The sequence below is a fragment of the Podarcis erhardii genome, assembly GCF_964252035.2.
Source record: "Podarcis erhardii genome assembly, chromosome: 1".
Taxonomy (NCBI): Eukaryota; Metazoa; Chordata; class Lepidosauria; order Squamata; family Lacertidae; genus Podarcis; species Podarcis erhardii.
Window position 1 is genome coordinate 8237833 of NC_138497.1, and position 25586 is coordinate 8263418.

The 25586-nt window shown below is 43.0% G+C and overlaps 1 protein-coding gene across 4 annotated transcripts; it reads right to left on the reverse strand.

Annotated features, from left to right (window-relative positions):
- Positions 1-1752: 1752 nt before the first annotated feature.
- LOC309343438 (potassium channel, subfamily K, member 16-like) lies at positions 1753-24565 on the reverse strand. 4 transcript variants are annotated; one of them, XM_081864983.1, is made up of 6 exons: positions 24264-24565; positions 15196-15396; positions 13828-13948; positions 8207-8370; positions 5863-6025; positions 1753-2293 (listed from the first exon to the last, which is right to left on the reverse strand). In XM_081864983.1, exons 1-6 carry the CDS (start codon positions 24393-24395, stop codon positions 2037-2039), a joined length of 1038 nt encoding a protein of 345 aa, XP_081721109.1. In that variant the 5' UTR covers positions 24396-24565; the 3' UTR covers positions 1753-2036. The 4 variants fall into 4 exon arrangements, with proteins under 4 accessions (XP_081721109.1, XP_081721111.1, XP_081721112.1 ...); XM_081864985.1 differs by lacking the exon at positions 24264-24565 and adding an exon at positions 19160-19323; XM_081864986.1 differs by lacking the exon at positions 24264-24565 and adding an exon at positions 17535-17757.
- Positions 24566-25586: the final 1021 nt, after the last annotated feature.

The window sequence follows — 25586 nt, forward strand, 5'->3', positions numbered from 1 at the left end:
GGAGCTTAATCTAGCCACCAGACAATTTTTTTCTGACCCTTCAGGACCCCCCCCCCACTATTTTTGGTGACGACACATATATCTAAATAGTAGGTGAGGCTCAGCGCCCTGATGGGGTATCCAGGGGGTGGGGAGTTTGAACGCCCATCTATCTTTTGATGAATGGGGGTGCAGCTGCCACCTCCACCTCAGCTAGTCTTCACTGCTTTGGTGAGAGGGGGGACTCTGTGTCTCTGTGTGTGTTCACAAGCAGGCATGGACACGTGAGGGTGTGCAGCGCTCACTGGAAGGCAAAGGCCAGTGTGGTCTTCAAGACAGAAAATTCCACCACTTCCTGCCTGCTTTACGTGGGGACCCTGTGCCTCTCCTGATGTTGGACGAAAATGCCCCTTAGAATCATGGAATCATAGAATTGCAGAGTTGGAATGGGTTCCAAGGATCATCTAGTAAATAAAACACTTTATTGAATGGGTCATTCATAAAGCACAGGCAAGCCATTCACGAGGAATGTCGACAATTCATTCAAAAATTTGCCCATTCCGAGAATTGTCAATAACTGTATCTTCAAACAACAACAGGAGCCAGGAATGCCCGATCATTACCAGTGATGCCCGTCCGGCTCTTTAGCCTTCCATTACTTCACCAAGCATCGCCTCTGGCATGTCCACCCCGTCATAGGCGTTCACACATGTGAGGGTGTGCAGTGCCCACTGGAAGGCAAAGGCCAGTGTGGTCCTCAAGCCAGAAAATTCCACCACCTCCCTCCCACTATACGTGGGGACCCTTTGTCTGTCCCAATGTTGGACGAAAATGCCCCTTAGAATCATGGAATCATAGAAATCATAGAGTTGGAATGGGTTCCAGGGATCATCTAGTCCAACCCCCTGCAATGCAGGAATTTCAACTAAAGCATCCAGGAAGATGGCCATCCAACCTCTGCTGAAAAAAACTCCAAGGAAGTCCACCACCTTCCGAGGGAGCTCGTTCCACTGCTGAACAGCTCTTACTGTCAGAAAGTTCTTCCTGATGTTTAGTTGGAGTCTCCTTTCTTGTGACTTGAAGCCATTGGTTCGAGTCTTGCCCTCCAGAGCAGGAGAAAGTAAGCATGCTCCCTCTTCCGTGTGACAGCCCTTGAGATATTTGAAGACGGCTCTCATATCTCCCCCAGTCCTCTCTTTTCCAGAATAAAAATACCCAGCTCCTTCAACCACTCCTCATAAGGTTTGGTTTCCAGACCCTTGATCATCTTGGTTGTTCTCCACTGCACACATTCCAGTTTTGAGAATCCAAGTAAGACCCTCCCTTTCCTTTCTCTCCTTATTGCTAAAACACAATACATATCCTGTAATGAAGAGGCATTATAATCTGATGCAGAAAACCCATCTATTTCACAGTTTATTAGGAATTACCGTATTTTTTGCTCTATGAGACTCACTTTTTCCCTCCTAAAATGTAAGGAGAAATGTGTGTGCGTCTTATGGAGCGAATGCAGGCTGCACAGCTATCCCACAAGCCACAACAGCAAGAGGGATTGCTGCTTTCACTGCGCAGTGATCCCTCTTGCTGTTCTGGCTTCTGAGATTCAGAATATTTTTTTTCTTGTTTTCCTCCTCCAAAAACTAGGTGCGTCTTATGGTCTGGTGCGTCTTATAGAGCGAAAAATATGGTACTAACTTATAGACCAGCTAGTCAGTTTTTAAGGAATCAGTTGAATGTCACAGTGCCATATGATTATAAAAAGCTCAGCGGAAGTTCTTGCGTGTAGCTGATTTTTATGTAATTTTTTAAAATAACAATTTATTTTCCAAAAAGATGACATCAAAAGTAAACATAAAAGCAACAGTATATAAAACTGATTTTTATGTAATAGCCACCCTCCCTCTCTTGGTTGCCGAAACATGGCTATTTCACAGTTTATTAGGAACTGCATAACTTACAGAGCAACTAGTGAGTTTTTAAGGAATACGCAGAATGTCACAATAGCATATAATTATAAAAAGCTCAATGGAAGTTCTTGAGTACAACTGATTTTTATGTCAATCTCCACGAGCCTGCAATGATGTACTTGTACTCTCCGTCACTGAAAATCTAACAGACTGACCCCTTTGGGACAGTGTTATGTTGTCCAAACTACTCTCTCTTCGTGCGCTGCTCCTTCTTCTTACTGGAGCTGGCGGTTCAAGTAATGAGGATACGAGGTCAAACAGCACAGCTATCCAGGCCAGACCAATGACGATCCAAGTGGCTGCGACTAGCCGGTAGCCCACAAAATATGACCTGTCATGCTTCCTCCCTGGAGACACAGAGAAAAGTAACGGTAAAGTGTGAGGAGGTGATTTAAAGGACCCGCCAACTCAGACTTCCGGCTTCCGACAATGAGATATGGCAGCCTCCCTCAAGAGATCAGACAAACAGCTGTGCCAGCAATTCAGGGTTAAATAATTAACCCTGACACACACATCCCAGGAGGGGGGGAGCTGCACCGCACCACCCGCAGACCGTAGGTTATCTGCATCCAAGGCACGAATTTAGCAACTCTCCAACGTCAGTCCCGTCAGCCGGGAGTTCCTGCTTCCTAAAAATTAAAAGGTTTGGCAAAAAAAATCCAGGCGTGTTATGGACGGAACGAGTTAAAAGAAAAATCTGCTAAACTACACAGTCGCTGGAGGCCAAGTTTCGGACTTCAAAAAGACTCCTATCTTGTCGTTTTGATGAATGAGGTGAGCAGCTGCCGTACTTTTATATTTGTTATATTTGGTATTTCATGACTTGGCGAACCCCACCAAGAAAGAATTAATTACCCAAAGGAAACGCAGGAGGCGTAATATAATTGGACTTATTGGCATTATCGCAGTCCTCAACGAAGAGCCCTGATCAAAATTGGCAGAGCAAGATCAGATATGATCAGATCAGCTCGGGATGAGGAGGAAATATGGCGACAGTAGAAGCTCTGACACAGTAAGAAAAAGGATATGATCAGAAAAAGTCTCCTTCAACGGGGGGAGATTGGAGATATATTTTTATTGGAATTACAAAAGGGGTGTTCTTTACAGAGGATGCATTTACTTGCATGGAATTCAGTGGTACCTCGCGTTAAGAACTTAATTCGTTCCGGAGCTCCATTCTTAACCTGAAACTGTTCTTAACCTGAAGCACTACATTAGCTAATGGGGCCTCCTGCTGCCGCTGCGCTGCCGGAGCACGATTTCTGTTCTCACCCTGAAGCAAAGTCCTTAACCTGAGGTACTATTTCTGGGTTAGCGGAGTTTGTAACCTGAAGCATCTGTAACCTGAAGCGACTGTAACCCGAGGTACGACTGTATTACAGTTTGAGAAGAGAGTGGTGGTGAACTCTGGATGCCTGCCAGCTGTCCGAGGGCCCCGGAGAGCTGGCGTGGGTTTTTATGGGAAAACCAGAACAATCTTTGTGACTTACTGATTGCCAAGTACACTCCTACAATACATTTGAAACATTAAAGATCAAAAGACAGTGCGAAGTCGCTAATGAACTTCAACCTTGGATGGAAGTCCAGAGCCTATTAGAACAACAATCAGCAGAAAAAGGGGTCATCGAAGGAGGACTGTGCTTCAAAATATTAAGACTGAGAACAATGTGGAAAAAGCCCTCTGCATGATTATAGAAATAAGGAATGGTCAAATAAAACAAGATAGTTATACCAGCGACTGACTGATCGAGAGAGGAAATTGTCAATATCAGGACTGGAAAATTGTGAAGTAACAAAGAAGACAGCAGAAAGATAAAGGATGGACATTTAGCTCTTGAATCCAGAACACGGGAAGTCCCATTGAAATTAATTAATTCGGATTATATAATTCCTATTTTGTTTTTGAATGTGGAAATATTTGGTTTGATTTGTTATTAATAATGTTTTTTAATTGGAAAATGAATAAAAATTATTTACAAAAAAAAAAAAAAAGGACTCGCCAACTCAGTTTATCTAAACTTTGTTAGGTCATGTTCACACCATACATTTAAAACACATTTCTACCACTACACATAGGAAACTACCAATGTCCTATTTGTGATGGTTTAGGCTCATGATGATGTTTGAGCCTGTAAAGGCTTTGGTGTGGTTGCACTACCAAATATCCAATCAGTGCACATCCTGTAACTTCCTGCTCAATGATGATGATATTAATAATAATAATTTTATTATTTGTACCCCAACCATCTGACTATACAGGGGTGCCTTCAGATGTCTTCTAAAGGTTTTGTGGTTCTTTATCTCCTTGACACCTGATGGGAAGGTGCCACACCTCTTCCTGGTTCCCTGCATCCTCACTTCTTGCAGTGAGGGATGGGCCCCAGGCCCTCAGAGGTGGACCTCAGTGTCTGGGCTGAATAATGGGGGTGGAGACGCTCCTTCAGGTATACTGGGCTGAGGCCATTTAGTGCTTTACAGGTCAGCACCAACACTTTTGTGCTCAGAAACGTACTTGAATAGAAGTATAACCACCCCACCCAACCCCACTTACCATTCCTCCCTCCACCTCTTTCCCCCTCTTTTCTTCCTAATAGTTTAAACCAATTCATGAACCAAGAAATTGGTTCACTAATAATGAACCATGCGTTGTAGATATTACTCCACATTTATTATTTTTGTGATATACAAATGACATGAGAAAACTTGGAATACTTATTTGTATAACATTATTCTTGTTTATAAAACTGAATAATAATAATAATAATAATAATAATAATAATAATAATAATAATAATAATAGAAATGTAGAAACATTTATTTTCATCCAACATTTGTTGGCAACAGTTTGTTCCAGTTGTTGGCCTCAGGCAGCAGTGGTTGCAGTTGCTAGAATGGTGCAAAATCTATTCATTTTGTTAGATTGTGCCCAATTCTCCAGGTCATTCTGAATTCCGGTTCTGTCTTCTGCGGCATTAGCTATCCCTCCCAGTTTGGTGTCGTCTGTGCATTTGATAAACATCCTCTCAATTCATTCATCCAAGTCATTTATAAAGACAAAACCCTGTGGCACCCCACTTGTCCCTTTTTTGCAGGATGTCAACGAACCATTAATGAGTACTCTTTCGGTTCGGTCAGTCAGCCTGCTACAATCCACCTAACGCTTACCTTCTTCAACCCACATGTTACCTGCTTCCTCTGGAGAAAATCATGCAGTACTTTGTCAAAAGCCTTACCAAAATCAAGGTCTAATGTGTCCACAGCATTTCCCTGACCCATCAAGTTTGCAATTTGATCAAAAAAAGAAATGAGATTCTTCTGGCATGACTTATTTTTGAGAAAGCCATGCTGGGTCTTAGTAATCACAGCATCCTTTTCTAAATGCTCACAGACCAAATGTTGAATTATCTGTTCTAGGATAGGGATGTCCTTAATAGTAATAATAGTAACAATAGGAACAATAAGTTTATTGTTTATACCCAACCCATCTGACTGTGTTGCTCCAGCCACTCTGTGCGGCTTTCAACATATAGAAAAGCATAATGAAAAAGTAAACTTTAAAACACTTCCCTATACAGTGCTGCCTTCAGTTGTCTTCTAAAGTTTACTTATCTCCTTGGCTCGTGGGTCATAAAGCTCCATACCCTTCAATATTTCTCCAATTAAAATAGGGACGTCTTAAGGAAAAGCAGGACATTCCAGGATCAAATCAGAAACTGGGATGGCTTCTGTAAATCCAGAACTGGTCCTGGAAAATAGGTATACTTGGAGGGTCTGTACTTGAGAAACTTAAAATATGGTTTGGGTTCCAAATTATAATCATTGCCAACCATCATTTTGTATGACACCTGATCTGAGCTTTCATATTCTTCAGCACAACAGTGAAGCCCACAATATGAAAGTATTTTGAAAGCCTTACCTATTAGATAGTCTCCAAAACCAATGGTGCTGAGTGTAATAAATGTAAAATAGACAGCTTCACTATAAGTCCAGTCCTCCATCCATTGAAAGAGAAACGAAGGCAAAATAAGAAACATTTGAATCCCCAAAACCACATAGAAGAAAAGATATTTTGCTGTTTTCTGAAAGATAAAGCAAAAAAGGAAATTAAAAATGTAGGTTTGATGCAACAGAGCTCAGTGTTCTTGGCCTCCAGCCATGCACAGGGATTTTAGGCTACATTAACAAATAAATAATAATAATTCTACCCTAGTTAGACTTCATCTGGAGCACAATACCCAGTTCTCCATATGACACATAAGCAAACCACGGTTTAGTGTGGCAGTGCAAGGGTGCAAGTGTTGGAGAAAATAATAATTTAATAAAACTGTATTTTGATCATTCCGTGTTCTTTTGAGTCTATGGCCTGGCTGAACTAAAAAGGCCTGTACCTGCCTTTTTAGTACAGTACGGAACTTTTACAATACAGAACTACCTGCTTTGAGGTACTGTGCATAGTGAATGTCCGTTCGCAAACACTGTTAGAATCTATGGGTTCCACTGTATCCCTAAAACAAGAATCAGCTAGGCATGGCAATTGTGATCAGTCTTGAATTGTTTTGTTAAAAAAAAAAAAAAATGAAAGAGGAAGAAATTGGAAAACTTGTAATGAACAGGAGGACCATGGTCATCGGAATGTGAATGTATGGTTATCGGAATGTGAATTTGACCTGGCAGGGCCCCCTGAGATACAGATTGGCAGGCCTGTGGAAATCAACGAACAGACTGTGGGAATGTTCTCTACGGAGGTGTGGAAATGGCGTCTGTCCTTTATGTGATATGGCTCTTGGAGAGTGTAAAATCCACACAGGATATGTTTGTTTTCAACCCGCTTGTGAAGATTATCAGAGATCACAAAGAAAGGAATATATGATAACAACAACAAGATGAGGAAAATAATAAAGAGACTATCTGGACAGAACTGGACAGAACTGTGAAATTAAAGCAGCAGCAAGAGTGATGTTTGGATCCCTTTTGGAGCTCGAAGTATGGGTACCCCCAACAATTTTTTTTAAAAAATTGGCTGTATAATTTGGAACTAATCTGATTTGGAATTAATGCGATTTGATTGGCCTGTTAATAAAAATTATTTTTTAAAAAAAGAAAAATGGTTGTATGTAATCACACGGCATTATGATGAGGGCTGATCTGAAGAACCAAATGATTTGAATTGGTTCAGGATGACGACATGGGGTTGCACCTGTTAAGATTGCTGTGATCCTTAGATTGGTAAATAAAAATGACGTGTGTAATCTAGAAATGTATAAAGAACATGGCTTTGGATGTGGTTCTTGGCAGCCTTCTTCTTATGTGTGAGGCTGTCCCTATGCACATTTCTTTTTCAGTAAAGGCCTATCATTTCACTTGGAGGCTGCATCCTTTTCTTTTGGGTTGCTCTGTGGGGAAGCTACAGTCGAGGAACCTCCTTTTAAATTTCTCCAAGACAGGCTCCAGGATAGGAGATGGTGGCTGCTTTGGCCACAAACTAAGGCATGGTTTGGCTTAGCATGTTTGTCCAAACTCAGGTTCATTGTGCCTGCAGACAAACCACAAGCTGTAAGCAAATAAGAAACCTTCATTTTAGAAACAAGCAAGTATCTAAAAGCCTTGGTCTGTCGTAATCCCGTGTTAACTTGGCGAACTTGATTTTCTAAACATTGAAAAAAAATGGAATTATAGAGGAAAGTAATCTCCGAGTTTGTAATATCCAAACTGAGTTGTACATTTTGTTAACGCTTACGCTTCAAAAGGTGACAATTCAATTTTTGTTCAGCAATTTTTGCACCCACCCTCACACCCACTAACATTTTGGAGAATTAAGAAGCATTAAATTCCATGAATTTGAGAAGATATATTTTGCAAATTTATACTGGAGCCATTTTCACTAAAGGCAAACAGCTGTGTTCCAAAAATATGTACTGCTAAAACAAATAATTGAGGGAGTTTCTCTCATTCCTATTTGAAGGCAGAGCGAGAGTTTATCTTCCTTACTTAATTAGAGGGCATAATTCACATGTCTAATTTATTCTTGTCTTCCTCCTATTATAGAGGCAGCTAATTATATATGCATATGTATATGCAATATAATAGAAGAGGAGCCCTGCTGGATCAGGCAAGGGCCCGTCTAGTCGAGGATCCTGTTCTCATCGAAGCTGACCAGATACCCACAGGAATTCTGCATACAGGACCCGAGTGCAGCAGCAGTCTATGTCACCCTCAGTCTTGTGACTGGTAAGATTAGAAATTATCTCCAGATGAATTACCTTGTTTTCTTTCCAATACACTTTCTCTGCACAGGTTTCACAGATTCTTGAGACAAAAAAGCCAATATAGTTCAAGCAGATGAGGTTGAAGGGGATTCCAAAGAGAGCAAAAATAACACAAAAGATCTGACCATCTGCTGTTTGGGGACAGAGGTTTCCATAGCCTGTTAAAAGATTAAGAAAGGGTTGCAAAGGACGTCAGCAACTGTCGATTTGCCAATTACCTTCACAATTTTCAGTTCTTCAAAATTTGTGACACAGTTATTGGATTAAAAAACGAATTACAAAATTCTTACTTCTTTGGGGATAAATTTAGAAATGTATTTGATGATATGTCTTTGGTGGTGAAATTGGGCATGCAAGGAGCGTCTTAGATAGAGTTACCACCATCGTGCCCAGATAACAGCCCATAACAGCCCTCAGTGTAAGCCTTCAGGGCATCTGCTCAGACAAACCTCCCTTTTAGGTTATTTTGAGAATGGACTCAATTATGACTTGGCTGATACATCTGCCAATTCATTCTTATTAAATGATTCTTATCCAGAATGTAAATTGGGACTTCCGGCACGGAATGCCATGGCGTGCAGCGGTCCCATAATAGCAGATCCCGATTCTGCACTTAATCAAGGATAAAAATGAGAGTAATTATCCTTCTGGAAACACACACACACACCCCAATCGGAGGGGCGAGCCTTCACTTGCGGGTTGTCCATTAACTGTATCTCGTTCCGACGGAATACTAGGGCAGGAGCACTTAAAGAACAGGCATGTTTTGGAACAAGGAGACATGGGAACCTGCTAAATGAAATCAGCCATTGTGTGCCAAGGTTTTGATCTGGAGAGGACTTCACCGTAACAGGATTATTATGTAAGTGAAGGGGAGCTTTTTGTTCTCTTTTTATATTTATATTATATTTGATGTTCTGTGATCCAGCAAACCTTCACTAAAGACATATTAAGAAATTATTAGTGGACTGAGTTTATTATTGGAGTACAACTATAAAGGGAATGCAACAGGGACTTTAAAAAAAAAAGACTTTAGAATCTGCCTACAGAGTTCTTCAAATGAAAGACTGTGAAATACTGTGATGCTTTGTGGCACTGTCTCCTATAGGTAAAGATAAATGGACCCCTGACCATTAGGTCCAGTCCTGACCGTCTCTGGGGTTGCGGCACTCATCTCGCTTTATTGGCCGAGGGAGCCGGCGTATAGCTTCCGGGTCATGTGGCCAGCATGACTAAGCCGCTTCTGGTGAACCAGAGCAGTGCACGGAAATGCCGTTTACCTTCCCACCAGAGAGGTACCTATTTATCTACTTGCACTTTGAGGTGCTTTCGAACTGCAGGTTGGCAGGAACAGGGACCGAGCAATGGGAGCTCACCCCGTCAAAGGGATTCGAACCGCCGACCTTCTGATCGGCAAGTCCTAGGCTCTGTGGTTTAACCCACAGCGCCACCCACGTCCCTACTGTCTCCTATGGAGAGTGTTAATTTGGATCTACAACTGCTTTGGTGAGACATCAGCTTGTTAAAAAAGTTGGGAAGATTAAGAACAAAGAGCTAGATGTCAACCCGGAGCATGGCATGATGCCAGTATGCTTTTGGTTCAGATAAACAAGATGGTGACAGTGCTGGCTCTGACGCACTTTGAAAAATCACTCTTGAAGGGAGACAGCGCGGAAAAAGGATGATGCATTATAACATGAAAAGAAGTACAAAAGAAAAGTATTTTACACAGAAAATTATAAGCTTTAAATGCCTCTTGCAAGTTAATGGATATGGATTTTTCAAAATACGAGTGACGTTGTTACATTGGCGGCTGCAAAAAAACAACAACAGAAGAAGGGATCGAGATAGGAATTGTTATTTTCGGATTACATATGAGACTATGTGTGGGGCTTTGGAATAAATTATCTCCGAAAGATCAAAACACAGGAAGCCATCTAATGTGTTTAATTTGGAATGTATAATGGGTTTTATAAATTGTATTATGATTTGGTATGATTTGATATCCCCCTTCATGGATCACTGCCTTGCCGTGGCGAAGGGGCTTGAATAACTCAGAGTAGCTATGAGTTTTGACCAAATGTGATCCACCTGGAGCAGGAACCGGCAAGCCACTCCAGTATCCCTGCCAAGAAAACTCCATGGACAAAGATTACCATAATAAAAGACAAAAGTGGAAAGGACCTAGCAGAAGCAGAAGACACCAAGAAGAGGTGGCAAGAATACACAGATGAACTATACCAGAAAGAAATGGATGTCTCGTATTCCCCAGGTAGTGTGGTTGCTGACCTTGAGCCAGACATCCTGGAGAGTGAAGTCAAATGGGCCTTAGAAAGCACTGCTAATAACAAGGCCAGTGGAAGTGATGATATTCCAGCTGAACTATTTAAAATTTTAAAAGATGATGCTGTTAAGGTGCTACACTCAATATGCCAAGAAATTTGGAAAACTCAGCAGTGGCCAGAGGATTGGAGAAAATCAGTCTACATCCCAATCCCAAAGACAGGCAGTGTCAAAGAATTTCTCATTTCACACGCTAGCAAGGTTATGCTTAAAATTCTACAAGGCAGGCTTAAGCAGTATGTGGACCGAGAACTCCCAGAAGTGCAAGCTAGATTTCGAAGGGGCAGAGGAACCAGAGACCAAATTGCAAACATGCGCTGGATTATAGAGAAAGCTAGAGAGTTCCAGAAAGACATCTACTTCTGCTTCATGGACTATGCAAAAGCCTTTGATTGTGTCGACCACAGCAAACTATGGCAAGTTCTTAAAGAAATGGGAGTGCCTGATCACCTCATCTCTCTCCTGAGAAATCTCTATGTGGGACAAGAAGCTACAGTTAGAACTGGATATGGAACAACTGATTGGTTCAAAATTGGGAAAGGAGTACGGCAAGGCTGCATATTTTCTCCCTGCTTATTTAACTTATATGCAGAATTCATCATGCGAAAGGCTGGGCTGGATGAATCCCAAGCCGGAATTAAGATCGCCAGAAGAAATATCAACAACCTCAGATATGCAGATGATACAACCTTGATGGCAGAAAGTGAAGAGGAATTAAACAACATTTTAATGAGGGTGAAAGAGGAGAGCGCAAAATGTGGTCTGAAGCTCAACATCAAAAAAACAAAGATCATCGCCACTGGGCCCATCACCTCCTGGCAAATAGAAGGGGAAGAAATGGAGGCAGTGAGAGATTTTACTTTCTTGGGCTCCATGATCACTGCAGATGGTGACAGCAGTCACAAAATTAAAAGACGCCTGCTCCTTGGGAGAAAGGCGATGGCAAATCTAGATAGCATCTTAAAAAGCAGAGACATCACCTTGCCAACAAAGGTCCGTATAGTTAAAGCCATGGTTTTCCCAGTAGTGATGTATGGAAGTGAGAGCTGGACCATAAAGAAGGCTGATCACCGAAGAATGGATGCTTTTGAATTCTGGTGCTGGAGGAGACTCTTGAGAGTCCCATGGACTGCAAGAAGATCCAACCTCTCCATTCTGAAGGAAATCAGCCCTGAGTGCTCATTGGAAGGACAGATCATGAAGCTGAGCCTCCAATACTTTGGCCACCTCATGAGAAGAGAAGACTCCCTGGAAAAGACCCTGGGAAAGATCGGAAAGATGGAGGGCACAAGGAGAAGGGGACGACAGAGGACGAGATGGTGGGACAGTATTCTCGAAGCCACAAACATGAGTCTGACCAAACTGCGGGAGGCAGTGGAAGACAGGAGTGCCTGGCGTGCTCTGATCCATGGGGTCACGAAGAGTCGGACACGACTAAACGACTAAACAACAATGATTTGATATCATAATAATGTGGCCCATATTGGAGTGTTATTAATGAAAATTAATAAAAATTATATCTAAAAAAAAAACAGAATTCAATTTGGCTGCTGGTGTAAGAGGCATTAATTAAGAGGCTGAAAAACAAAGCAAAAAGCTTATCTTAAATTATTGATGCTCAATAACGTTTACCAATGGATAAGGATTAGTTTAAAATCTTCATCTTATATTACTTTTAACTCTCCATTCCTTCAGTGAGATTAAATCCATTAGCATGGGAATAACAATATAATTGTAATTTATTATTTATGTCTCGCCCATCTAACTGGGTTGCCCCAGCCACTCGGGGTGGCTTCCCCTGTCCCATAGAAACAATACTTCCCATAGAAGCAATACTTCGGTCTTGTCTGGATTCAGCCTCAAACCGTTGGAATGGAATGCGCTGTTTACTTAAAGGGACAGACACAAGTTTTCAAAGCAGAGGCTGCTAAGGGAGAGATGAACAGAACTCAATATGGCAAAGACATGGCTGAACACACCATTGATTGTTAGTATCATCCCACAGTTATTGCATAAGCAATTGCAAGAGTTTAGTTTGGTTTTTATTGTATGTTGAAAAGTTTAAATATATAACCAACATGCTCCATGCATTTGTAAGGACCAAACTTGAGTTGTTTTCAGCTGAGATTCCATGAAGATTTTGCCAAGCACCTCTGAATAATCAGAGACCCAATTAGAAGACTAATAGTATCTACTGATTGAAATTTGCAAGTGGAAAGAGTCAAGAAATGAAGACTCCTGGGATACCTCAAGTCCAAAGGCTGAGAAACAGATAAGCCCTTCTCTTGGGTCTCAGAAGCCGCAGCTTTATGGCCTGCACTCGAAGAATGGATTATTTTATCCCTAGCACACTCAAATCAACAGTTTGTGCTTCACACCAGAAAGCTTACCCAGAGCTTTCCAAACGGTGTGTCACGACAAGTTAGTGTGTTGGCTGCAGTGTGTAAGTGTGTCGTATGAATGCTGGAGAGGGGTTAGTTTAACCACCGGTTTGCTAAAGGTAAAGGGACCCCTAACCATTAGGTCCATTCATGACCGACTCTGGGGTTGCGGCGCTCATTTCATTTACCATCCCGCTGGAGCGGTACCTATTTATCTACTTGCACTTTGATGTGCTTTCAAACTGCTAGGTTGGCAGGAGCAGGGACCGAGCATCGGGAGCTCACCCCGTCACGGGGATTCGAACCACCAACCTTCTGATCGGCAAGCCCTAGGCTCTGTGGTTTAACCCACAGCGCCATCCGCGTCCCTCTACCAGTTTGCTAGTAAAACTCAATTACTGTGTCACAAATTGATGCATGTATAAAAACTGTGTCACCAACCTGAAAAGTTTTGAAAGCTCAGGAGTAAACAGTGCTAAAAGGGTAGGTTCGCCCACTCATTCAGTGCATGGTTTTCTGCATTGAAGGCATTCATCTAGACATAAAGGGTGTGTGGTTTCTTGAGTGTATTTTGTAGCTTACTTGAAAGAAGTAATTTGCATTGGGAGATTTGAACTTGTTTCCCTAGCCCAACTACTTTCCACAGGGTGATTTTAATAATAGGTTGACCCCAGAAGGGTGGGGAATAAATAACTAATCAGGGAATGGGCTCATTGGGCATATAATAAATGAACTATTTATTTGGCCAGAAAGGGCAAGACAAAGATGAGATGTGAAGGATGATGAAAGAGCAAAAGCAAAGCCTGCACCTTAACACAATTTATCTAAGCGAGAGCAGTTGAATGCCCTGCATACTATATTCGGGGAGAAGCCAGAACCAAATGACAGTACCTATTGTGGCTAACATAGTTCCCACGAAGAAGAAAGAATTAGCGAAATCCCAGCTGCTGTGTTTATCATGAGGTTTGGTTCCTATTGGATCTATTCCCAACCGAACAGCTTTTACCAGTTTCTGCAATTGAAGGCAAGACTCAGTTTGAATATTCCAACAATAAGAATAGCCCCTCCTCTGATTATCACTAGATACTGCTAACCAAATTGCTATGCACTCAGAAGGGAAGTTCGTCTGGATCCGTCGAGCAACCATGGCATTTCTTTCAGCCAGAACTTTCTGGAACTCATTTCATTTCTCTCAAGTAGGAGCCTTTGCCGTTAGAGGGGAATGAGGGAGGTTTCTCTCCCTTGAACCCAAGAGAGGGTTTTGTAGCAATGCATAAATGGCTTGGCTTGCCTGTCTTCATAAATTCTTTTGGACAGAGTCTGCTTGGAGTATTGGCTCTCCCATATTCTCAGTCAACAAAACAATGGTGAGACTACCCCATCTCCCACCCTCTGGTCTAAGGCACAAACACACTTTTCATGGCAGTTAACCAGACAATTCTTCAGCTTTTCTGTGACCTTGAACAGAGTCACCTGTTTTGCAACTGCTATATGACGTATGTTCTCCTTTCCCCAATATAGTGGTACCTCGGGTTAAGAACTTAATTCGTTCTGGAGGTCTGTTCTTAACCTGAAACTGTTCTTAACCTGAAGCACCACTTTAGCTAATGGGGCCTCCTGCTGCCGCTGCTGCACGATTTCTGTTCTTATCCTGAAGCAAAGTTCTTAACCCGAGGTAATATTTCTGGGTTAGCGGAGTCTGTAACCTGAGGCGTATGTAACCTGAAGCATATGTAACCCAAGGTACCACTGTATATTCTTTGCAAAATATGTTTCCCAACAAATGCAGTACAAATGCTAACAAAAACCTGCTCCTTATAACTGAATCGGAGAAAACGTCAATTTGCGTTTTCAATGGATTGCCGTTAACAAGCTGGTTTTCACGAGGAAAGCCCCAGAACAACGAAATGGTGCTCAGACACGGAGCTTTAAATCATGGCCAGGCCTGGAGAGAGTGGAGGAAAGCTCAGTGTGGAGAAGCCTATGCTGCCTCCAACAGTGTTGGCAGAACACAGCCATAATGTCTAGTAGTCATTCCTTGTCTTATCCTCCAACAATCTGCCTAATCCTCCATGGGGATAAATTTTCACATGCAGAAGGAAGGGTGAGTCCTTATGGCTCTATGCTGGCCACTGATTCGGTCGCCACCTCAATTCCCACCTCCTAAACTGTATTCCCCCCATATATACTTTCTGATCTCTCAACCTCTGGTGTCCTGCCACGCTCTATCCTTTCAGTCTTGCTAAAGTAATGCCTTACCTGTATGAATACCTCCACCTCTTCTGGGCTGAGAGCGGTGTAGTTTGAAAAGAATTGTGCTTTCATGCGAAACGTTGCTTCTTCTAGTCTTTCGTGGTGATCGTTCTCCAGAAGCTCAATGACAAGGGCACCCATCACTATGTAAGTCATGTAGCCAGCCAGCAGTAGTATGCCCTGCTTCCTGCTGACACGCATCTTGTCCTGTGTGGGAATGAGAGCCAAGGAAGAAGCAGACACAAGAGCGACTATAGTTTAGTAAGCAAGTCCTTATTTGTCTTGACCCAGACTCAACAGTACAGCCCCATAGCTGAGCACTCTCCATAGCTGGATCCAAGCTAACCAAATGAATTTCAACAGGGACGAATGTAAGGTTCTGCACTTAGGCAGGAAGAACCAGATGCACAAATAGAAGATGGGGGACACATGGCTAAGTAGCAGTACATGTGAAAAGGATCCAGGGGTCTTGGTGGACCACAAGCTGAACATGAGTCAACCGGGTGTTATTAATACCTCAAGGTTTATCTAAATTAGTATCGTTAAACATCAACAAAATGTAAATGACATTCCCAGAGGAATTGAAGGAGGCAGTGGTGTACCCACTCTTAAAGAAAACATCATTAGATCCTTTAGATCTATCCAATTACCGCCCAGTTTCGAATCTTCCGTTCCTGGGTAAGGTGATTGAGAGAGCGGTTGCTGAACAGCATGGTGGGTTTCTGGATGAAACCTCGGCTCTGGATCCATTCCAATCCGGCTTCCGCGCTGGTCATGGGACCGAGACGGCTCTGGTCTCCCTAACAGATGATCTCCGTAGGCAGCTGGATCGAGGCAGGTTGGGGCTGCTGATTCTTCTAGACCTGTCAGCAGCCTTCGACATGGTCGATCACGAACTCCTGGACCACCGCCTCTTCAACGTAGGGATCCAGGGCACAGTCCTTCAATGGCCGCGCTCGTTTCTCTCTGGTCGGGGATAGAGGGTGGTGCTTGGGAGGGAATTGTCATCGCGCCACTCCTTGGTGTGAGGAGTGCTTCCGGGTGTGATACTCTCCCCGATGCTTTTCAACATCTTTATGCGCCCCCTCGTCCAGTTTGTCCGGAGTTTTGAGTTGGGCTGCCATCAGTACACTGATGACACCCAACTCTATCTGTTGATGGATGGCCATCCTGACTCGGCCCCAGACATACTGATCAGATGTTTGGAAGCTGTGGCTGGATGGTTACGTGGGAGCCGGTTGAAGTTAAATTCTTCGAAGGATGGATGGCGGCTAACAAATTGAGGTTGAATCCTGACAAGACAGAAGTACTGTTTTGGGGGGACAGGAGACGGGTGGGTGTGGCGGACTCCCTGGTCCTGAATGGGGTAACTGTGCCATGAAGGACCAGGTGCACAGCCTTGGAGTCATTCTGGACTCCATGGAGGCACAGGTCAATTCTGTATCCAGGGCAGCTCTTTATCAGCTCCATCTGGTATGCAGGCTGAGACCCTAGCTGCCCACAGACTGTCTCGCCATAGTGGTGCATGCTCTAGTTACCTCTCACTTGAACTACTGCAATGCGCTCTATGTGGGGCTACCTTTGAAGGTGACCCAGAAACTACAACTAATCTAGAATGCGGCAGCTAGACTGGTGACTGGGAGCGGCCCCCGAGACCATATAACACCGGTACACTGGCTCCCAGTACGTTTCCAAGCACAATTCAAAGTGTTGGTGCTGACCTTTAAAGCCCTAAATGGCCTCGGTCCAGTATACCTGAAAAAGAGTCTCCACCTCCATCATTCTGCCCGGACACTGAGGTCCGGCACCGAGGGCCTTCTGGCGGTTCCCTCGCTGTGAGAAGCCAAGTTACAGGGAACCAGGCAGAGGGTCTTCTCGGTAGTGGCACCCGCCCTGTGGAACACCCTCCCCTCAGATGTCAAAGAGAAAAATAACTACCAAACTTTTAGAAGACATCTGAAGGCAGCCCTGTTTAGGCAAGCTTTTAATGTTTAATAGGTTATTGTATCTTAGTGTTTTGTTGGAAGCAGCCCAGAGTGGCTGGGGAAACCCAGCCAGATGCACAGGGTGTAAATAATAAATTATTATTATTATTATTATTATTATTATTATTATTATTATTATTATTATTATTCGAAGACAGAGGTACTTTGGCTGGGTCAGGACGATATGGGATTGGGGGAGGGACTCCCATCTCTTGCAGGGGCGCAATTAGTGCCAGCACTGTCCGTTAAGAGTTTTGGGTGTAGTCTTCGACACCTCCCTTTCCATGGAGGCGTAGATTGCAGGCTATAACAAAGGTGGCATTTTTTCATCTCTGCCAAGCTAAGCAGTTGGCTCCTTACCTCTATTACCCTGACCTAGCCACTGTGATCCACGCGACGGTCACCTCCAGTCTGGATTATTGTAACTCACTCTATGTGGGGCTGCCCTTGAGACTGACCCAGAAACTCCAGCGGGTGCAGAATGCCGCGGCGAGACTCGTTACGGGGTCCTCGCTGCGGGATCACATTCACCCAGTGCTATACCAGCTGCACTGGCTCCTGGTGGAATACAGGGTCAGGTTTAAGGTTCTGGTTTTAACCTTTAAAGCCCTATATGGCCTAGGACCCTCATACCTACGGAACCATCTCTCCTGGTATGTCCCACGAAGGACCTTATGGTCTTCAAACAAAAACATCTTGGAGATCCCAGGCCACAGGGAGGTTAGGCTGGCCTCAACCAGAGCCAGGGCTTTTTCGGCTGTGGCTCCGATCTGGTGGAACACTCTGTCACAAGAGACTAGGGCCCTGCGGGATTTGACATCTTTCCACAGGGCCTGCAAGACAGAGCTGTTTCACCAGTCCTGTGGCCAAGGCTCTTGCTTTGGTAATCCTCACAGAACTCTAGCCCAATTGTTGCCATTAATTTGATTTAAACTGATTTTATAATGAATTGATTTTAGAATGCTGTATTATTTTACTGTTGTTAGCTGCTCTGAGCTCGGCTTTGGCTGGGGAGGGCGGGATATAAATAAATTATTATTATTATTATTATTATTATTATTATTAATCAATGGATATCAAGAAATGGCAGTCATTGAACCTGACCCTGTGGGGGAAAGTCAATGCTCTTAAACTGAACATAATACCTAGACTAGTTTATATCTTAAGAGGAATTCCAATTCACAAAATTAAATATTTGTTTAGAAAATGCCTTTGGGACTCTTCAGTTCCAAGAATATCGATTCAAAAAATTCAAATATTGATAAAGGAAGGAGGATTTGGGATCCCAGATTTAGGACTGTATCACTAAAAAAGACTGAGACTGATGAAATGGAAAAATATAAGTGAGGTTCCCTTCCATGATTGGATTTAAGACATACAAACTTGCAACATAAGAGCAACTTGCATTTAAAGCAGACTTGCCGTGGACAAATTCAATGATATGTTGAATACATTCTTACAAATACTGTACGTAGTAGGTTAAGATCTGGTGAATTAAAATAACAACTCTGTAAAGGATACAGTTTGGTTTTTCCTCTCTCCCCTCTTTACTTTGCCTTCTACATGGTTTGAAAAAAAATGTCTCTAGAAAATGATTGCAAGGAAGCTCTCAGATGACAAAAGCATATGTGAATATGTTGCTAGAAAAACTCAAAAAAAAATCTTCTTCATGTCGTATAGGTGTCTAAAATAAAAGATTATATTCTCTGTGCAAAAAGCAACTGCTTCAATTACTTCCTGGGAAAGTTGTTTGGAGTGTTAGGATACTGCATGTCAAAACACACTTTCTCTTTCCAGATTTGGTTTGGTTTGGTTTGGTTTGGTTTTTTTAAGAAATACAGTTCATTGGGAAACATGGAGGAAGAAACCAGGAGGTTTTGTCATGTTGGAGCTAATGTGTTTTCCCACATCCATAACCAGCCCCGGGGTCATTTGGAGGGGGAATTGAAAGGAGGGGAGAGGTCTTTGCTTGGCTCATCACTCACCCTGATAGGGACATTCGCTTCCAAATCCTCTTAAATGATCCACTTCTTTGACTTCCAATATCTGATGGGAGAGTCTCAGTGCTTCCCTTTCACTAGGTAGCTATTTGGTAGGAGCAGCCTGACCACACCTTCATGGGCTCTATGAGGTCATGGGTATATTACTCTCTTTTGTGGACTGGCTTACCTGGTCCTCTGTGAGGTCATGCCCTCTGTACCTGCTGTGCTGCTGAAAGCCTCCAGGTCTGAGAGGCTGGTAGGAAGATCGGACCACAATATTTTAGAAATGTACAGGGGCCAAATTTGACCTATTGCTACTTCGAGCAATGGGAATGCTCATCAGATTTGCAGATGGCACCAAACTGGGAGGGGTAGCTAATGCCACAGAAGAAAGAATCAGGATTGGGGGTTGCCATTTGTCCTCTTTGTCCTCATGGGCATTTGTCCTTATAGGCAGAGTCATCATAGTGATCCATAGTTAAAAGCAGAAGTCAACAAATGTGTCCTCTTTTTTGCAACCCTACATTGAGCCCCAACTAACAAAATGTGTATCTGAAGAAGTGTGCATGCACACGAAAGCTCATACCTAGAACTAACTTAGTTGGTCTTTAAGGTGCTACTGGAAGGAATGTTTTTATTTTGTTTTAACAAAATGAATTTCAATAGGGACAAATTTTTGGTTCTGCACTTAGGAAGGAAGAACAAGATACACAAATATGGGGGACACCTGGTTTACTAGCAGTACATGCGAAAAGGAACTAGGAGTTTTGGTGGACCACACGCTAAACATGAGTCAGTTGTGTGATGCAGCAGCAAAGCTAATACTATTGTTAAACCCTCGGAATGAATAAATGCTAGGATTTTGGTTAATTGGGATATGGATTAGAACATAAACTGCAGAGCTGTTCCAGACAGATAATTCCTGGGCTGGCATATGCAAATCAACCTGGCTGACCCAGGGCTATCAGGAGTACTATAGGGGTCGTTAACAATACAAGGGAACTTCCCTCTTGACCCTAGGTGTGAACAAAGACTGGGGATTTGGTAGGTTGCCAGGGTACCTGCTCTGGGGGAAGGCATGGGGTCTGGGGGGGGGGAAAGAGGGGGGAGGAGAGATCCATCTTGGAGAGAGAGGCTGTATGCCTGTACTGCTGCCTCTTGAACTGAACAAGCCATAAGATCTAGACTCCTTCCATGCAGACTGAAGGTTTAAATAGCTGAATAAACCCTATTTCTTAAAGTCTGACAGTTTCCGCCGTGTCTTCTATTCTTCAAAGTGACTCTTGGCTACATATCAACAGAAGCATAGTGTCCACATCACAGGAAGTAATAAAGGTATCCAGAGTCTAGAAGCCAAACCTGATGAGGAACGGTTGAAGGAGCTGGGTATGCTTATTCTGAACAAGAGGAGATATGAGAACCATCTTCACATTCAGGAGGACCCAACCAACATAGAGGGTGACTATTGAGGGGGCTGAAGACCCTTCCACCCCTAGAAGTTGGGACGCCTGTCCTAAATCCCATCAGCTGGCAGACCATAGGAAACAGCCTTAAATCAAGTCAGATAATTGGTTCGTCTGGATGAGCATGAGCTACACTGGCCGGCAGAAGCTCTCCCGGGTTTTTAGTCTTCCCCAGCCCTACCTGGAGGGGCTACAGATAGAGTCTTGAACATTTAGCATTTAAAGCATGTTCTCTGCCACTAAACTGTGACCCTTCCTCATCTCTTGAATATCGGATTATGCCTTCAGAGCCTTTCCAGGCAATCGGTTTCTCCCAGAAGGAATACTGTGGTGTTTCTAAATTGCAAGGGGAGGTACAGCCATCTTTCTTCCAGTTAGCATCTCTTGTCGCAAGTCAATTGCATTTCCCCAGATATGATCCACAGCATTTGATCTCTGTGAAATGCACCCAGCTTGAACTTGCTTTGCACTAATGAAGTGCTTTGTGGCCTGGCAGCACCATCCCTGTGATAAACAGCAGTCCCCCCTTTTTCCTGCGCCGTGTTATGACTCTCATTTAAAACCTTTCTATATCTGAGGGCTGGGAAGAGAGGAGCATTTGGGTAGCTGTTTAAAGACAAATGCCTCTGAAAAGGCAAGGAACAACAGCAATGCCATCCTCTTCCCTAATAACTAGGATTGACAGGTCTCATGGGGCCAGTGAAGTACAGTGGAACTTCGGAAGCCGAACGCCTTGAAACTCGAACGTTCTGGCTCCCAAATTTCAGGACTCCCCTGCACCCCCTCCATGGAGTCCCATTTTAAACATTTATTTCTACATAGTCTTCCATACTCCAATTTTTATATCAAAACATATTATCCATAGTAATTGTTACACTACAAGTGAAATCAAAATTCTACTAATGTTTCCATCTGCTTACAGTGGTCTCCTAAATAACTTATAATTCCCCCCCCCCATCTGAAACCCAAGGTTTACCAAATGTGAAATATATCTGCATATTATTGTAATGATCTCAGGCAGGTAAGCAAGTTCCGATAAAAATTTATGACTCTCTGGCAGTTTTATGGTACGCTTATTTACAAATTAAACCCAGAGCACGGCTCTGAGCCTGCCCCTCTTTGCTACGAGTCGGTCACTTTGAGTCTCCTTTCCTGTCACACCACGAAGGGTGCCAAAGTCCAGACCTTCCTCTTTTGCACTTCTATTGCACTTTAACCCTTTCAGCCCTTCTGATTCGGGGAGAAGGTGGGTAGATTCCCTCCCGCTCTCAGAAGAGCCCACTGAACGCTGTTTCTCTGCTGGTTGCATAGCAGCCCCCTCAATGCCATCTATCTCTCCCCCTCCTCTTGCCTGCGAGCTGTCTGAGTCTGCTGCTCTATCTGAGTCTGGGAACTCTTGGTGAAGGGGGTGCCGAGCTAACCCACTCCTGCTCTGTCTGCATTCTTTCGTCTCCAGAGTCAGACTCTGGCTCTCTCTGTACTGGCATTCCTTCATCTTCAGAGTTTGACTCTTCCCAGGCTTTCGATTCAGTCACGTCCCTGACAATTATTTTCAGCTATCCTACCCCACTAATGAAAATAGTGCTGTGCTGTACTCTTAAGAACATCATCGACACCCCAAAATGCCTTGCTTCCCCATTCTGTTTCTAGGCCAGGGAAGACAACAAGGACCCTTGCACTACCTTAACAGCATGAAACAAGGTAAGAGGAAGATATTTAGCTCTCCCAGAAGCAGAACGTCTCTGCAAATGTAGTAAACAGGAACCTGATACTTTGGAGCATATTTTCTTTTCTTGTGATTTTGGCATTTATGCCAGAAGACAATTGTTAGAGGCCTTACAACTCAACAGGCTCAATTCTATGCCACCAATGGTTCAGGACCTGCTCTCGGACAGGAATGATCAAATTACTTTAATAGTGGCTGAATTTTTGAGTGCTGTCCATGTAGAAAGGCTAGGCCATTATAAAGAGATTTAGTGGTTCTTAATTGATTGGCGATGTGGTAGTGTTATATTGTATTATTTATGCAAATTGATTTTCTCTGGCGTTAAAGATCTGACTGGGACAAACTTTGTTATGCTGAGCTCGTATTTTGCACAATTTGTATACGGTGTTTGTTTGATAATGTGTGGTTTGCTATGCCTAATAAAAGATTGACTTATTATATGAGCCACCCTAGCCACTAGAAGGCTGTGAAAATTTGTGACCCTCCTCCTGACGGTGGTGACAAACTACTCCTTTATGTTTGTATTGTGTAGGAGTTGTCGTTCTGAGTCCCAACTTTCTCTCTGGGTTTCCAGTCATTATTTTTCTTGAAGGGACTGGGTACTAATGCTCCCCCTAAGTCTCCTTCGATTTCATCTAACAAGATAGAGATTTCAGTTACTGTTTCCAGTTTCTTATCTTTAAGGAACCAGCGTAGGTGTGCAGGAACCTGTCTATAAAATTGCTCTAAACTGATCAACTGTTTAAGTTCATCAATGGTTTCAATTTTACTTCCTTCCACCCATCTGTCCAGAGCTTTATCAATACGGCTACTCAGTTGGGCATAAGTCTCTCCTGGTTTTCTTTTAATGTCACAAAAGGCTTTTCTGCTTTGCTCTGCAGTTAAACCAAACCGCCCTTTCATTCTTTCTTTGAATGTGAGATAATAAGAGGTTTCATCTTCTCTTAAATCTGAGTATATTTCACTCAAAGTTCCACATATCTGTGGGTGTAAATACAGCATCCAGTTTTCCTCAGGAATATTTAAGTCCTTACAGGTCTGTTCAAAACTTAGCAGGAATGCCTTTGACACACTTAGGGAAATCTCTTCACATTAGCTGAGGTAAAGTCTCCACCCCCTACCAATGGATGTGGCAGTTCTGCTCTCAGCTTAATTTCCTCCATTTTTAAAAGAAACATGTCTTTTTCATAGGCCATCTTGGCCTCCCTTTCTCTTTCTTCTTGGGCTAATCTGGCATTTCTTTCTTTTTCTTTTCCCTCATGAGCTAATCTGCTCGCTCTCTCTGCCATATCTCTCTCAGCCTGTATCTGTGCTGACCGAATGTCAGCTGCAATTCTGGCCTGTTCAGCTGCTAATTTTGCTTTTTCCTTTCCTTTCTCTGCTTCAACTTATGTCTTTCTTTCTTTCTTTCTTTCTTTCTTTCTTTCTTTCTTTCTTTGCTTCAACTTTAGCCAATTCTAATACTAGCCTCAGCATTTCTAATTCAGTATTAGGATTCTCCTCAGATGCAACAGCTCCCTGTACTGGGTCATCCCGAGTCTCTTTTGCCTGGTGCTTGCTGGCCATTTTCTGACAGAAAAAAATTCTTCTTTCAGTAAAATAACCTCAGTACTTTATTAAACTGGATGTTCTATATCTGCACGTTTCTGTGGGGTTTTTAACTTCATATCACAGTGCTGCCACTACTTAATATGCAACGGCGCAATGGCTCTCTCTTTCCCTGGCACCGCTGCGCCAGCCCTCTGTTTCCCTTTCCCTCAGGTGAAATCCCCAATGGAGAATGAATCACGAGTGACAGTCAGTATTTTCCATCACAACATGCCACTCTTCTTTTCAGAAGCTTAGTTTGATCAGCATCGAGTACACAACTCGATGCTGATCAAACTACAAACTACATTACTTCTGGTAAATGAGCCACCTTAGCCGCTAGAGGGCCATGGAAATTTGTGTCCCAGACTGTTTCTTGTCTGCCCGTGTTGTATCTGAAACCCGAGGAGCACATTGATTGCCAGATGTGAAATACATTGGCAATATTTGCATTAAGGGGCATGACGAACTCAGATCTATTAATTTTTAGTATGCCTGTTCTTACGGCCTTTTAAATGTGCTTGTGGGAGTGGAGGGCATTATTTTGTTTTGTGCTTTGTTTTAACTATTTGTTTTGTCCTTTTACCCTGTATTTTTTTTCTTGTGAACCTCCCCGAGACCTTCAAATGAAAGGCGGTGTATAAATTTAATAAAGAATGAAAAACAAAATTAGTTGGCTACAGCCCCTTGTTGTCGTTGTGGGAGTGCTTCCAACTGAACATTCAACCACCAGCATTGAGATGGAAGACTCTCCTTTCCCAAACTGAGTGGTAGAACATCTGCTTAGCAGGCAGCGAGTCCTGAGTTCAAACTCCAGCATTTCCAAACTCCTGTTTGAAATTCTGAATTGCTCCTCGGCGTCAGTCTAGACAGTATTGTGCCAAATGTCCCACTGGTCTGACTCTGTGTAAGGCAGCTCCCTGTGTCCCTAAACATTCTAAATGGAGTGCATTTGTTAAGGAATGCAGACTCTCCAAGTTTCCGTCCCTGTTTCTGATATGATCCTTAGGATGTCCCTATTTCCACTGGAGAAAAGCTGGGGAGTATGGGAATGACTCCATCTCACTAAGAACCAGGAGGCTACCAAGAAGCTGGGAATAATGTGGGATGTAACTTGCCCAGGTTCCCTCAATATTGTGGGCCATTGTTCTTTGAATATTGTTGAAACAGATTATGATTCAAATTCTGCATTGGGTTGAGATGAAATCTCTCCTAACCCGGATAAATAAATTAGAACTCTCCCCCCCACACACGTTTTTTTTTAATGGAAAAAAGAAGAAACAATTTAGCACAGCATCCACAATGTCTTCTATCTGCAAAGTATGTTTTATCTATGCATATAGAATGTTTTTGTTGTGTGTTTCTCTGGGTATTACAGTCATACCTCATGTTGCATTTGCTTCGGGTTGAGCGTTTTCAGGTTGCTTCCGGGTTTTGGCACTCACGCATGCGCAGACACACAAAATGACATCACTTGCATGCGCAGATGCGGCGAATCACAAACTGCGCACGTGGGTTGTATTTTGCTTATGTTGTGAACAGGACTCCGGAACGGATCCCGTTCTCAGCCAGAGGTACCACTGTATAGAAATTACACTGAGTGCCACTTTCAAATAAAAGTCCAACTTTGAGAAGCCTTTATCTTCTGGCCATG